The sequence below is a fragment of the Haemaphysalis longicornis genome, unplaced genomic scaffold (assembly GCF_048455015.1).
Source record: "Haemaphysalis longicornis isolate Haplotype H1 unplaced genomic scaffold, Haemaphysalis longicornis Haplotype H1 scaffold_4, whole genome shotgun sequence".
Taxonomy (NCBI): Eukaryota; Metazoa; Arthropoda; class Arachnida; order Ixodida; family Ixodidae; genus Haemaphysalis; species Haemaphysalis longicornis.
The window spans coordinates 39341678-39356274 of NW_027526361.1; the positions used below are offsets into that span (position 1 = coordinate 39341678).

The 14597-nt window shown below is 45.1% G+C and overlaps 1 protein-coding gene across 1 annotated transcript in view; it reads right to left on the reverse strand.

Annotated features, from left to right (window-relative positions):
- LOC144179721 (cubilin-like) overlaps positions 1 to 9438 on the reverse strand; it is a 158025-nt gene extending 148587 nt beyond the window's left edge. The window contains 1 exon segment of the mRNA XM_077708164.1: positions 9353 to 9438. Coding sequence (XP_077564290.1) covers positions 9353 to 9438 — 86 coding nt within the window.
- Between the last annotated feature and the right edge of the window lie 5159 nt (positions 9439 to 14597).

Sequence of the window (14597 nt, forward strand, 5' to 3'; positions counted from 1 at the left end):
CACGGTAGATTTAGTTCTAAAGGCTAATATGGATCCGAAGCCCGTAAAGGGATGCTGTTCCCTTCGGGTTATTTTGCTAGCGCATGAGTGCGAGGTGTGTCGAAGCGTATCGGTAGAATTGTTTCATGCTGAGCATGTTTTTAAACATGAAAGTGTTTTTTTTTTCGGGATCCACCAACATTTCACTGACGTCATATCCGTCATGGAAATGACGCCAGTACAACGAAGCAAGCGACCTGTAAAGGGTGCACCCCTGCACACAAGGGCTTCTTGCGGGATAGCAACCTCTAGTACAAAAGAGTACGTTATACTTACGGTTGTTTGTTTTCGGGTTTTATACAACATAAAAGTGTTTTATGCCGAAATACACTAAGATTTCACTGACGTCATATTCGTCACGGAAATGACGCCAGTACACCTTTGCTGAAGTGACCCGCCAGCAGGACGTCGCTCGCCAAGCACACCCGCAAGACAGCCGCAGACACGCAAATCATGCTCAGCTGCAGATTTCGCTGCATATTTCACTTTCGTGTTTTACCAATTCCTATGACCGAGGAATCAACCACAGTTTTTTGTATGTTTTTGTAAGCTACACCTTTTGAGTGTTCGCGGTTCAGATTTACATCACATCAAGATTACAGTGCTGTCATTGAGCCGCCTTGTTTGTCATTCAACTCTTATGTAGGGTGCAAGCACTTTCGAATCAACCGGGCTGGGACAGGCGTGAAATTTCGCCGGAGATGGCAGTCGCATAAGCTACCAGATCTCATCTCAAGTAAGTTAATAAGGAGCAGACTCAACACACGTTCTCCACGTAACAATGCCAAGAGGCAGCTCACATGTAGAAGGAAATCTAAGACATGATAAACAGAGTACTCGGGCCCATAAGACCCGAAAATACGTATTTAGTGTTTAGTGGATTGCTTCCTTCTCTGAGACCTCTTGGTAAATGCGCACTCGCATCAGCGGTGGATGACTTCCCAACGCTAATGCAAAGTAACCTAATAACGTCGCGAATGTCCCGAGAGTCTAGCGGTTGCTGTGAGAGGCAGGAGTTTTCTGCGTGAAGTGCTTGTTAGTTTGGTAGACAGATTTCCCGCGCAAATTGTGGGCGCGCGACGCGTGCCCCATCTGTAGTCCGGGCAAGATAAGGGACCTGATTAGTCCCACTTGCCAAAGCACTCAGAACTGCAGGAGATAGAAGCAGTGACTAATTGCAACGCAGGGAACGCGGGAAAAGAAAGCGAGAACGTTAATGAGCATACATTTACTGATATATTAGGATAAGGCGTCAAATATAAGAATGCACCATTTGAGCAAAAAGAAAAAAATATTTTACATGGAACTATTGTTTCATTGAAGGAATAATGCAGGTAAAGATGCAGGAACGATTTAGTATAAAACGGCATTACTTTTTTTATTACAATCTGTTCTTCTTGGTGACATCTGCTTCCTTTCGCAGACGTTTTTGCCAATACGTTTTCATTCTTTATTGTATCCGTAACCGGTGGAAACCTGCACTGGAACCTGCCCTGCCTTCTATCGAGAACGTATTTTGAAGATGTGAGGTTTGCAGAAAATGAAGTACAGTAGCCGATCGTTTATTCGGACGCCGAAAATTCGGAGACGCTTGTTTATTCGAACACCCTTGCGGCACGGTCACTTGTCCCATTGAAGTACATGTATATCCTTGACCGATAGTTTGACCGTCGCAAAGCGCGCGGTTCGATTTTTCGGACTCGAGCTTCGGTGCTCTTGAAATTTTTGCCGCGAAAGACCACCAGTAGACCAAGGTGTCATCAAGAACTTAAAGCTGCACTACCGATCACGCCTTCTGAATCGTGTGCTGTTGTGTGTGGACAGTGACAAAAGCTACATTGTGAATGTGATGCTGGCTATCGGCATCCTGTCTGGTGCTTGGAGGGCAATGACACGGGACATGATCCGCAACTGCTTTGGGCATACGGGATTTGTCGTTGGTAGTGAGAACGAGGATATTGACACAATCCAGAACCCCACAGCTGAGATGCCGCCTGCATGCCGCAGCATTCGATACTTCCGTGCTAGCGGTTTTGATGTTGGAGCGGCTACGTTTGAAGATTTCACCAACATCGATAGTGCCAACCTGCCGTGTGCCGAGTTGGATGATGGCAGAACCCTGCGCCGGGTCCTCGAACCGGCGGAGGTTAACAGCGACTGCGATGATGACATGCCACCAACGCCAGAAGCGTGAAATACTGATCTAGCCCTTACACTGCTATTGTCTGCCTACAGCGACGGACAGACGCTGGCGGAAATACAAGCGGACTTAGTCGCGCGTAGGCGTGTGTACATACGCGCATACATTCGTTTTTTCCAACCATTGGACCAATGAAGGTGTTTTTTTTCTTTCAGGGAAACCTTTTTTTTCGGACTTCGGATTATTGGGACTCATCGGCGCTTCCCGTCGAGTCCGAAAAAATGGTCGGCGACTGTATTCTGACCAGAGAAGAGTTTCGAAGTTTTGAGCAATTTTAAAGGTTTAATTTTAACGCACCCGCACAGGTGTTTACAACCGCGCAGAAAAAATTCTACCTTTCACATTTCTTCCTAGTGCTTACACTCAAAAGGTTAGTCAGCTTATAAATGCTTACTCAGGTGATGCACCCTCAGCTACACCGTTTGGCCTACGGCTGCGCGATTGTGATAATTTTCCGAGTACGGTATTAATGCGTAGCATTCTTTGCTGAGTACCTACACCGCCAGGCCCTAAAGCCCTGCATTTTTACAAAAATACAGATATAGCGTAAGTTCCACCTGTTATCGATATAATGGCTTAAATTAAAATAACTGGTCGCACGAAATTTTAAAAAAAAAACAGAAAATAAGAAAAATAAAAAAAAAATACGGAAAATGGCGAAGCGTGTAACGACTTGCGTTTCCACATAAATGCAGATATCGCGGAAGCTCCACCTGTAACATAAATGGAGATAATTGGTCGAACGAAATATTGAAAAACTAAAAATTAAGAAAAATATAAAATAATTACGAGAAATAGCGATCAATATATCCTGCATTACCACAATATTGCAGATTTCGCTAAAAGTTCCAAATGTAATCATTGTAATAACGTAAATGAAGATAATTGGTCGGACTCAATTTTGAAAAAGAAAAATAATAAAAATATTAAAAAATAACAGAAAATGGCAAAATGTATAACGCATATCCACAATAACACAGATTTCGCGAAAGGTTCACCTTTAATCGATATAATAGCGTAAATGGAGATAGTGGGTTGAACGACATCTTGAGAAACTAAATTACTAAAAAATAAACTAATTACGGAAATTGGCGAACCGTGTAACTCCCTGCATTTCCACAGTAATGCATATTTCGCGAAAGTTTCAAATGTAACCCTCATAATAACGTAAGTGGAGATATTTGGTCGGAGGGAATTTTGAAAAAGTACAAAATTAAAAATATATAAAAAAAATTCTGGGAAATATCAAAGCGTATAACACATGTTATTTCCACAGTAATGCAGATTTCGCAAACGTTTCACCTGTAATCTTTAAAGTAGCGTAAATGGAGATAATTAGTCGAACGAAATTAAAAATATATATATAAAATAATTACGAGCAATAGCGCACCGTGTAACGCCCTGCATTTCCACAATAATGCAGATTACGCGAAAGCTCCAAATATAACCCTTATAATAACGTAAATGGATATTTGGATCTGACGAAATTTTGAAAAAACTAGAAAAAGAAGAAAGGTATAAAATAATTACGGAAAGTGGCCAACCATGTAACGCCTGCATTTCAAGAATATTGCAGATTTCGCAAAAGTTCCAAATGTAATCGCTATAATATCGTAAATGGAGATAATTGGTCGAACGAAATCTTGATAATCTAAAAAAAATAATAAAAATATCAAATAATTATGGAACATGGCGAACCGTTTAACGCTCTGCATTCCCACCATAATGCGGATTTTGTGAAAGTTCCATATGTAATCTATGTAATAACGTAAATGGAGATAATTGGTCGCATGAAATTTGGAAAAATAAAAAATAAGAAAATTATTAAAGAATTACGGAAATAGTAAAACGTATAACGCGTGGCTTTTCCACAATAATTCAGATTTTGCGGAAGTTCCACCTGTAATCGTTATATTAATTTAAATGAGATGATTGGTAGAAGAAAATATTGAAACACTATAAAAAAATTACGGAAAATGGCTATCCGTGTAACACCCTGCATTTCCACAATGATGCAGATTTCGCGAATGTTCCACTTCTAACCATTATAATAGCGTAAATGGCCATAATTGGTCGGACAGGACTTGGAAAAACAAAAAAATGTGGCTAGAAAAAACTCACACTCAAGACAAGGGGCATAAGAATGCTACGCATTAGTAGATACTTCTCCGTATTTCTACAGAATTTTGTCATACGGAACGTCTGGAGACCGTCGGAAGCACGTCATTAATCAATTTAAAACAGAATATTTTCTCGAAAACGATTTTTAAAAATCACTGGTGTTCGCATGTGCCGTGCGTGCCCGTGTGGACATCGGCGTGAGACTGATGAGCCTACGGATACATAAACAGTCGCTATAACAAAATCGCCCTATTCGAAATTTAGCTTTATTTGAACTGTTTCATGGTCCCTACCGCACTGCTCTGAGAGAAATAATCTCCGGTTTTAACGAAATATCGCTTATAACGAAGCCAGTTTCCCATCCCGGGGTCTCCCCCAGGTGGATCGGATACGTGTTTGGGGCATGAGTCTAGATGACTGAGGGATCAACTCTGTGGTGCAACCACCACAACTTTTGTGCAAAATGAAGTTTCCAATACAGTAAAAGCTCGTTAATTCGAACTCGAAGGGGACCATAAAATTGTTCGAATTAGCGGGCCGGTGCTAGAGTGATTAGACATCGCGCCGCATTGCGCGGGCAGAACGCAAAGAAGCCACCTCTGGACTCGTTATCGCGAATTAAGCGCTACTAAATGCTTGCGGCAGGTGATTTCGTAAGTAATGTTCGTGGAGCTCTAACAGTGAACGGAATTAATTGATGAGTCAGTTACACGCCAGAAACAGGCAGCAACGTGTTTCATCTTTCAAGCAAGCCGTAATGTCGAAATAATGGCGCTTTTTGTGCTGGAAAACACGTTTATTTACATGGCAGGGTTGTGGAAGGGTGGATTTGATACACATTGTAATCAGTCTAGACCGACTTCCTCTGCGGGGAGCGATGGAAACTAGGGAATCCCATTTCGAATTCACTGTTCTGGATACCGACGCGTTGGAACTATCGGGGAGTTTTCCCCTATTAAAATATACAGGGCCGTGCCGGGATCCGGGCGTCAGTTCAAATTAACGGCAAGTTCGGATTAACCGAGTTGGAATTAATGAGCTCTTACTGTACTACTACTACTGGAAGCAACGGCATGCATTTTAGGTGTGGCTGTTTTTTCTTGCGGTGGATTCTAAAAGCCGTAATATCTTGTTCTTTCACTTCCTGGCCTTATAACAGTCTACAATAGAAAACTTGTATTCGAAACCCGTAATAACACGACATTTTCAGGCGGGATTATAGTGGCCGAGTGCAGGCAATTTCTGTCTGAGAAGCAGTGTGTATTGAAGGGAATGAATTCAATCTCTAGGACGTCGAAACTGACGAAAGCAGTTTTTTAAGTGCAGAGCACCTTAGGGGCTCGCCTTGTCGTCGTAGCTCGCTATAACGATCGATGTCAAGCGACTGCCGGAATCAGGCGGCGCAGCGAGATAACAGACCCAAGTAGAGGCCCGGCGTACCCGTAGTAGGGCACCCCGCAGAGGCTTCGAAAACCAAGCGGTTTAAACAGTCGTAAGCATCTGACTTGCGGTGTGCGCGAGACTGTAAATCACTTGCTCTGCGTCTGCCCTCGATACGCTGCTGCGCGAAAAACTGCAGCGAGCTCCCTCTCTCGTGTACGTCATGGAGGCAGCCTCGAACTTTTTCATTTTCTTGGGCCTTGGGCCAATAGTACTGACAGTACCTTAGGTACAAAAGTACTGCTCCAGTTCCTACGAGAGACTGAACTGGACAAATCTCTCTAGATCAGAGACAGAGCAAGTGTGTCACGATATCTTCTCTTTCGCACTGTGGCGTTCATCTATTTATTTTTCTTGGGTTGGTGTTGTTACTTTTTTTCCCGTCGTTTACTTTTCATTTTGTTTGAGCGTTTCCATTAACGATTTTCTTTTCAATTGTATTTTTTTGGTCCGGACTCTGTTAGCAGCAATCTCTTGTTTTTCTTGTCCTTTTCTTTTTCATTTTTTTAACGCTTCATGTTTGTCTTCTTCCTACTGTAACCCTGATGTCTGATATGCACCACTCATCAACGTAGTCACCCCCCATCTGGTGTAGCAAGCCTTGTCCCTAGCAGGGCTGACCTCACCAGTTCACATTAAAGAGCATTCTCTCTCTCTCTCTCGTGAACCGATGGCGCGTGCCATACATCTGGCCGTTGTTTAGCTCAAAGAAAACTGCAGGTGCATTTGAGGCAAAACATACGTAATTAACCGGCAGCGCCCGCGTACGTTTGGTTAGGAACGCTCGTTGGGTTGGTTTTTATGATAGTAAGCGAAAAAAAAAGAGGCAGTGCAACGCCGGAACGTGCGGGAGGAAAAGCAAGCGCAAAAAGAACAGAACTCCCACTGGCGCTGTTTCAGGTAGGGGGCGCGCGAGCACAGCGAAGGCGGGAAATTTGAATTGCATTGGGAGGTAGCAGTGAGCGGATAACGGCGCTACAGCCCATTATAACTAATCACTGCTCTGCATCCGCACTTCCGACAGCTTTCACGTTGCGTGGAACGGCTGTAGTTTTTTCTTTTTGTATCTATGCTCGGATGTGATACAGGAAGTGCCAGATAAAAAGTGCCCACTCCTCTATAAAGTATTGAGGGCTACCGCTGTAAAAATCCATATTACGTAGGTTGTGTTTCAAAAAGCTGCTCCAGCTACCCAGAGCATAAACCTGGTGATTCTTGTTTGCTTTTATTTTTCCTTAGGCCTTCACCGAAGGTAGTTTGCACATATGACTACGTCTAGTGATAGTAGTCACAATATTGTAAACCTATATCATTTTATGAGGGTGCAATCATGTGGCTTTGCCAGCTACAAATGCACTGCGGTTTTAGGGAGCAACGATGCGTACATAAACTCGGAGATGCTTGTTTATTTAATTGTTAAAGCCAAGCTTCACTGTCCTCACTGATGCCGTTGTACGCCCCAGCCGGAAAACCAACTTTCTCTGACGATGATGATGAATGATCGTAGGTGAAGTGAAAGAAAAAAAATGCCTCCCGCGGCCGGAAACGAACCTGGGTCCCTCGCATTACGAAGCCGGTGTTTATCCGATAACTTCATTTCGGCGTGTTCGAAGAGAACGCCAAGCAGAGGTACCGATTCGCGCCGTCCACCCCAAACCCACACGTTAGGCCTACGGAGTGCACACCAGCGAGTTGCTGTGGGTACTCTATAAAAGTGGTGCGTACGCCCAGAGTGGCACATACTGGCAGTGTGGGACTGGCCAACCAAAGAATCCACCACTAGAAAGCTTCGCGTTCAACCATCATAGTCGTTAGGCCGGGTTCATACTTTTGCCCCAACTGTCGTAATAACTTTAAAGAATGACGCCATTTCAGGTCTCAGCCAACCGAACTGCGTTACATGCCTTTTTTTTTTTTTTTGCGTCCATAGATCACGATAGGGCTTTTGCATCAGTAGTCTGCACATAGCCTCGGACGGAGTGGTGCATAATTTTTTTTTTTTTGCTATCATACGCTCAGGGTCAGATGCATTATAGAGGCGAGTGGTTGCGCAAACAAAGCGAGAAAAGATAAGAAAACAGCAAGTGTGGTAACAAAATATAAATTAGCCGGGTTATACAATATTAGCAATTGCATTGGGAAATAGACGATTATCATGTATGGCCAGGTCATCTGCGGGAAGGTGGTTCCACTCACGTGACGTTCTCAAATTAAATGACTCGGATAAATGTCGTGTGTTGCTGTGTTTGATACCTATATACTTTGTGAGCGTGATCGATTCGGCGAGTAGTATATTACCGTTGGCAAATGACTTGGTTTTCCATGGTGGGGTAATGGCACAGTTAGTGACAGAATGTAAGACGAAAGGTGGTTCGACAGGAAGCCAGAGATGGCAGCCCGATCATGGATTTTATGGACGTGATGCTTGCAGTTTAGTTATAATTGGAATGAATGAAGCAAATAGAGTCATTTTGAACCATTTCAAGAGCAGTAATTAGATTATCGCGGCAGGGGTCGCACATTGGTGTAGCATACTCGAGTGCTGGCCTGATTAGTGTTTTATAAAGCAAAAGTTTCAATGAGGCTGGTAAGTCCGATTAGTTACGGCGCAGACAACCCAACATGCGATTAGCTTTGCTAATTGCTTGTGCGGAACGTACCTGATTTGCCAGAGAAAGGCATGACAGCTGTTTGCGAACGTTCGAGAAGCCCCCAACGTAATTAGACTCACGAATAATTAGCTACCCAATTAAGGTTAAAAGTCCATTGGAGTATATTTCAGAGCAACTAAAGTCCCGTTATTGCGAGTTTTGACTCTTAACAAGCAAATGGGATGCCGATTCATTTTGCATCTTCTCTGGCCGAGTATTTGCATTTTCTCGGCTTCAGCATTGCACGCCAGATGATTTTTTCAACCAAGAGTAAACACAAGAAAACAAACACGAAATGTTATTATTTGGTATCTTTTCATGGCTTCCGTTGCCTTTATGTATCATCATGATCCTGATGCCACTGACCGCTCAACTTTTCTAGCCCAAAGACGAGGTACGGCTGATGATAACAGTTGATTATTGATTAAAAAATGCCAGTAAATAGGGGATGTATTAGTTCATCAATAAAGCTTAGATTTCGGCCTCTAAGCACAAAGCAATAAGTAAAGTTCAATTCGCAAATTCGGTCTTTATTCGACCCGAAGCTGTGCCCCCCGTGAGACCCGTTGCTATCGAAAGCTTCGGGTTATTTAGATCACCCGGGATTTTCTAACATGGAACAAAATTCCAGGTGCACAAAACGCTTATGACCTTCAGCTGCACCAGGTACGTGGCTGCGGCAACCGGTAGTCGAACCCGCGACTTCACCCTTACCCACTCATTTAGCTGGGCGAAAAAGCAACGTCTGCTTCTGATTCTTTCCCTTGTAGGGCCCTGAATTTCAAGAGGATAACCCCGCTTCCCGCATAACACCAGAAAGTAAGGGAGTGCGGTGTAGGAGAATGTCCGGAATAGCCGAGAAAATCCTCTATCGAGCCGGAGTGGAAATACGGGCACTCACCTGTCCCTGGAGGAGTAGTCGGCCGCTGCGAGGCCGGCAAGCACCGTGGCTACCGCGACGACGAAGGTCGCGGTCCGCAGCCCCATAGTGGCTGCCAGTAAGGTCCGGGCCCGAGAAGATCTGGAGGCCCACTGACCGACCGGCCGCTGATCGAGGCACGAGGAACGCCGGTGCACACCCCCGGTTCCGTCGGCCGCAGCTGGGCCTTGTCTCACCGACCGGACGACGGGTCGGCTATACCGCGCCAGGCGCCGCTTTCCCGGTCTATGGGCTCGGACCTCCTCCTTTCGACGCGGTGTACATTGCGGTGTCCGGTTTCTTTTCTCCTTTGCCACTGGCCTGAAATTCCTCCCGCTTGCACTATCGGCGACACAGCTCTTACTCGCTCTCATTCACAAGTTTCTTACGCCTCACTCAAGGTCCAGGAGTAACCCTCTTCTGGTTTCAACAGATGTGTGGCCGAAAAGGCAGCACTAAAAGTAATTTGGTGTGAGTTAAACGGTTAGACTTAAGACTTTAAATGTGCATTGCAAAACAGGCGGGACGATAACAAACGTGTAACGACGAGGATGGAGCTTGTAATGAGCTCCAACTTGGTACCAGACGTCAGTGTTTGCCTTTGTGTTTTTTTTTTTTTTTTCGCGTTGTCTTGTCCGCGTTGCAGTTCGAAGACTAGCCGAGGAAAATTCCTCGTGCTGCCGCGAAAGAAAAAAAATTGTCCCAAAGCTTGTCCCGCACGAACGTAACGACGTGTCATCATCGTCATCATGGGTAATGTGGCGATCTGGCTCTCCATAAGAAACAGCATCCTGTCATCGCCCGCTTAACAAGCTCCCGCTTTTCACGTGGGATTGACGAGCAAATGAGTTTGCTGGAATAGCAAGCAACTGGTCTGTCTTGAGGAGGCACGTCACCTTCCGTACGCACATAAGGAAAAAAAAAAAGGATGTGACATGCGGAGGAATTATCCAGGAGCTGCGCCACGACCACGTCCCCCCTTAAGACGATAGCGTGCTATTCGTTACTTCCGATCGTATTGCTGAGGTAGCACGTGGGTTTCCGGGTGCATGAATTCCACCATTATATGTCATCATATTCTATGTTCGCACAAATTCCTTCAGGAAGAAATTCACGTGAATTTTTCGTTGCTCTGTTGGTGGTATACTAGGCGAACGATTCCCATTGTATTGTCTCGGCTTCACGCGGCCAGCGCATTTTATTGCAGTGAACACAAGCCTACGATGGTAAAAAGGGTGCATTTAGTCACTAGCGGGGATAATACGCAGAAATAAGTTTTCTTATAAAGCTATAACAGAAGTGAATTTGCTTGACAGTATGGGTGGGCGATTTATCTATTAACCCTACGATTAATCGATTAATGCTTTAGTCCCGATTAGTATTTTAACCGGTTAATCCGTTGAGATCACGTGAACAAATCGAAACAAAAGTGGCCCGTTGAAATTGCGCGCGAGCGTGGCGAGGGTTACATTCCTGTTCAAATAACCCGTCCCACGTTACATGAAACAAAGCAAGTATGCTCAGAAAAGATAGTGATTGAAAACTGAAGATTATAGCCAAGACAGACGTGAAAATCGCTACTCTCTGTACAAGTACACGCGCTAAAAGAAAACGGCCAGGGAGAACCCACATTGTTTGGCAGTTGTATATACTAACTCTGTCGTGAGTAAGCCACAATAAAACGGAGTCCCCCGCAGTTACGGCGAGTGTCTATCTTCATGACTATAGAAAAGTGTGCGACCAAAGCAGTGATAAGCGTCTCGCCCGCATCAGCGCCATGAAAATGACCTGCTCGCCTGATCTGGAATTTCTCTGAACAGATAAATCACCAAATCGATCTTATCTTTGTTATTGTATTGGTATGAATGTAACTAAAATATTAAAGTTGGTGATTGTTCCTTGTAAACCAACGCAACCGAATAATGGATCAGTTAACCTATCCCGGTTAATCCGGTTAAGATTTCCAACCGACGCCCAGCCCTACTTGACAGGAATGAAAATTGTATGACCCTATGATTTAATTAACGAACAGCACAGGCATTCGTGCAATGCTCGTAGATGCGCTTGAAGAAAATAGAATATTAGGGTGCTGGCTATTAACCACCTTATCGTACGAGTGAGCCCACACACAATTATATCGCACAGTAACAAGAGGAACCGCAGCCTTCAAACAAAATAGTTCGGTCAACGCTCAATAAGATTAGTGAGCGAGAAAAAAGAAAAGAAGAATAGAACGAGCGCAGAAAACCCCGAAACTGCCACAAAGCCCAACTCCCAATGGCGTCACCCCTTGTGTTCCTTTTGTTTTAAAAAGCGTTTTAAGAAAAAATGACCACGAGAAAATAAAAGTGCAACGGGAATGAAAACACTGCGGAATAGGATTCGGCGCTGACGGAGCGGTGCTATAAGCGCAGAGAAGGGGCGGGCGGAAAGGAAGGTTGAGGAAGAACTCCATTTTCTCCCGTGGAAGTCTTCCAGGGCTTGCTTAAAATGCTGCAAGGGACCTTCGCCCACACAGTCTTAACAGTTCCGCAGGAAAATTTTATTACCTGGGGTCTAGGCAAAGAAATGTCCGTATCATCAGAGCGTTTAGTATGAAAATTTCAGGGAAGCTTACACTCACGCGCAAGACTTGAATGGCGAAGCTATGGTAGGTGAGAATTGCCGGAGACATAGCTAAGTTTCAGTACCATTGTTTACTGCATAGTTGCGGTGCTAGTAGTCGTCGTCATATGCATTGAAGAGGTCGTCGTCTTCTTCGCGGCGAGTGGTGGTGGTGGTTTAACTGGTTTATTGATTGGAGAGGTTGGAAGCGAATGGGGTCCCGGCTACTCCATTTCACCAATACAGGGTCCCAGACCCGGCTATGCAATTCCACTGTGCACAACAATTTCCTGAGCACTAATAGTTGTCCATAAAATGTCCTCCTAGGTTGGTGCTCACACAGTCACGGTAAAAAGCTAATACGTCACCTAATACTTTGTCGCTATTCCTGTCGAGGTAAAAAACACATTCAGGGCACGAACAACCTTATTTTGAAGCCCTGCATCAGGCCATGGTCCTAGTACAGATGATAAACACACCACACGACGATTATCTAATGGGAGTTTGTTGAAAGGTTCACGTCTCTGCCGTGAATATAATGGAAAGTCTAGCATCCCGCGAGAAACATCTTCTCGGGCGCTCCGCATGCGCAGGATGGTGAGTTTGCACAGTGAATTCGGAACAGAAACGGCTTTGTATAAGCCACACCGAGTCGCATACGGTGATGCAGAGATACATTTCGTGACAGCTCAAGATTCAAACGGAACTGTAAGGCTGGGTTTATTGCGTACAGCAATGACCGCTTCGTGTCTTCATCAAACCACGCCTCTGCAGACCGTTTCTCACTTAGTTTCCGTATGATACACCTTACATCATCAGCGAGGAGAGGAACGGTGAGCTCGTCACCGTCGTCGTGCCCCTGTTTAGCGAGTCTGTCGGCTGTCTCATTTCCTTTTAGGCCCCTGTGGCTGGGTACCCATCGGAAGTCTACGACATGCCCTTAATCACGGGCTGTTTGAAGATGTTGAGCAATCGTAACAGCCATTATTCAGTACCTGTTTATGGCCTGAACATTTGATAGGAGCAGAAGTGCTGGCTTAGAGTCTGAGCAGACAACCCACCTAGCACTTTGCTGCCTTGTGGCAATAAACTTGAGAGCCTCTACAATAGCACAGAGTTCAGCAGTTGTCGAGGATGTTCTGTGTGACAATTGGAACATCTGCTCCACACCTAATGTAGGCACTGCGAACGTGCAAGCGGAGCTACGTGTATTGCAAGATCCAACCGTGTACACATGCAGCTTGTCCACGTGCGCGCTATACATATGCATCTGCACTAATTGGACCAACGCCGGGAAAGGAACATTGGCCTTCTTGTCGATGCCTGGTATTCTAGCAGTGATGTTAGCCTGTGGAAGAAGCCAGGGAGGACTAGGATAAGGCCACCGTGTGAATCCAGGAAGGAGTGCCTGGTAGTCTTGCAGCATGGCAGAGGCTCTGGAACCAGTTCGATTCAATATTGCAGCTGTTAGTGGGTGGTAAGCATGTTGCGTCAATATTCTGAACAGGTGCGGAGTTATTTCTCTTAGCCGCAGGACCACAATAGAAAACTCTCATGTGTCTGCCAGCACAAGGGGGCTTGGGAACCCTCAAGCACACTCGAAGACTTCTCGCTAATAGTAGAATGAGTTTCTTCTCTCCAGAACGATAGTTTGTCACAAGCGCCAGGGGTCTTCCCTCCAGGCATATATTAAATTCCTTCAATCGTTTGACAGCAAAAAGAAGTACTGCTGATTTTCCGGCCTACAAATTAATCCATCGTTCTGTCAGAAACATCGAAACTTCATCAATTCCGCTTTCATCCTCAGCATTCTAAACTTCCATTAGCCCAACTCGCGAAGCTTGCACTAAGTCGCGCAAGGCTTGAACCTTAGCGAAGCTGCAGTATTTGTTTATACGTGAGCACTGAAAGACGCATCCCCACGCATTCTTACAAGTTTGAAATTGTATATTTACATGTCCCGTCGTTGCTTTGCACTCTGCTAGTAGTAGTCATCGTCATATGTATCAATATCGTCGTGTTCCTCATGCCAAGCCCTATATGCGTGGAAGCGCTTGACGACAGCGCGGGAGTTCTTGCTAATGCCACTGCGCGAGCCGGGGACTCGGTGGTTGCCTGGAGGCAGGCGCTCGTGAGTGCTCCGCATTTTCTTGGTTATTTCTTTCCCGCAACACTGAACTTGCGGTTTGAATAACAGCTCAGCTGTTAATAAGTTGACGAAGAAACTAATAAAGATCAAGTTTTCTTTTTTAGGCGGGGGGTGGGGGGGGGGGGGGGTTATATCTATTTGATAAAGTAGCACGCAATTCCTGCCTGATTTTATGGAAATTTTTGAGGCCTAACTGCATGTTCTTGAAGTTCAGCCTGGTGTTTCACACCGCGCGGTGTCTAAAAATAAGTGTGTCTTGGACTCCTATTCCTCCCTATTACCTCATTATGCCTCTGAACAAAGGCAAAAGCCTTATATGCCTCATGGGTAAAAAAATCCGGCATTGCTGACCGTCTACTGCGGGTGGTACCAACGCGTGGGGAGGGGGGGGGGGGGGGGGGGCACGTGGTGGCACGTGACCGAACGTGGGAACAACAGGAGCACCTCCTCCACGGTGAACGCTTATGCTGGGAT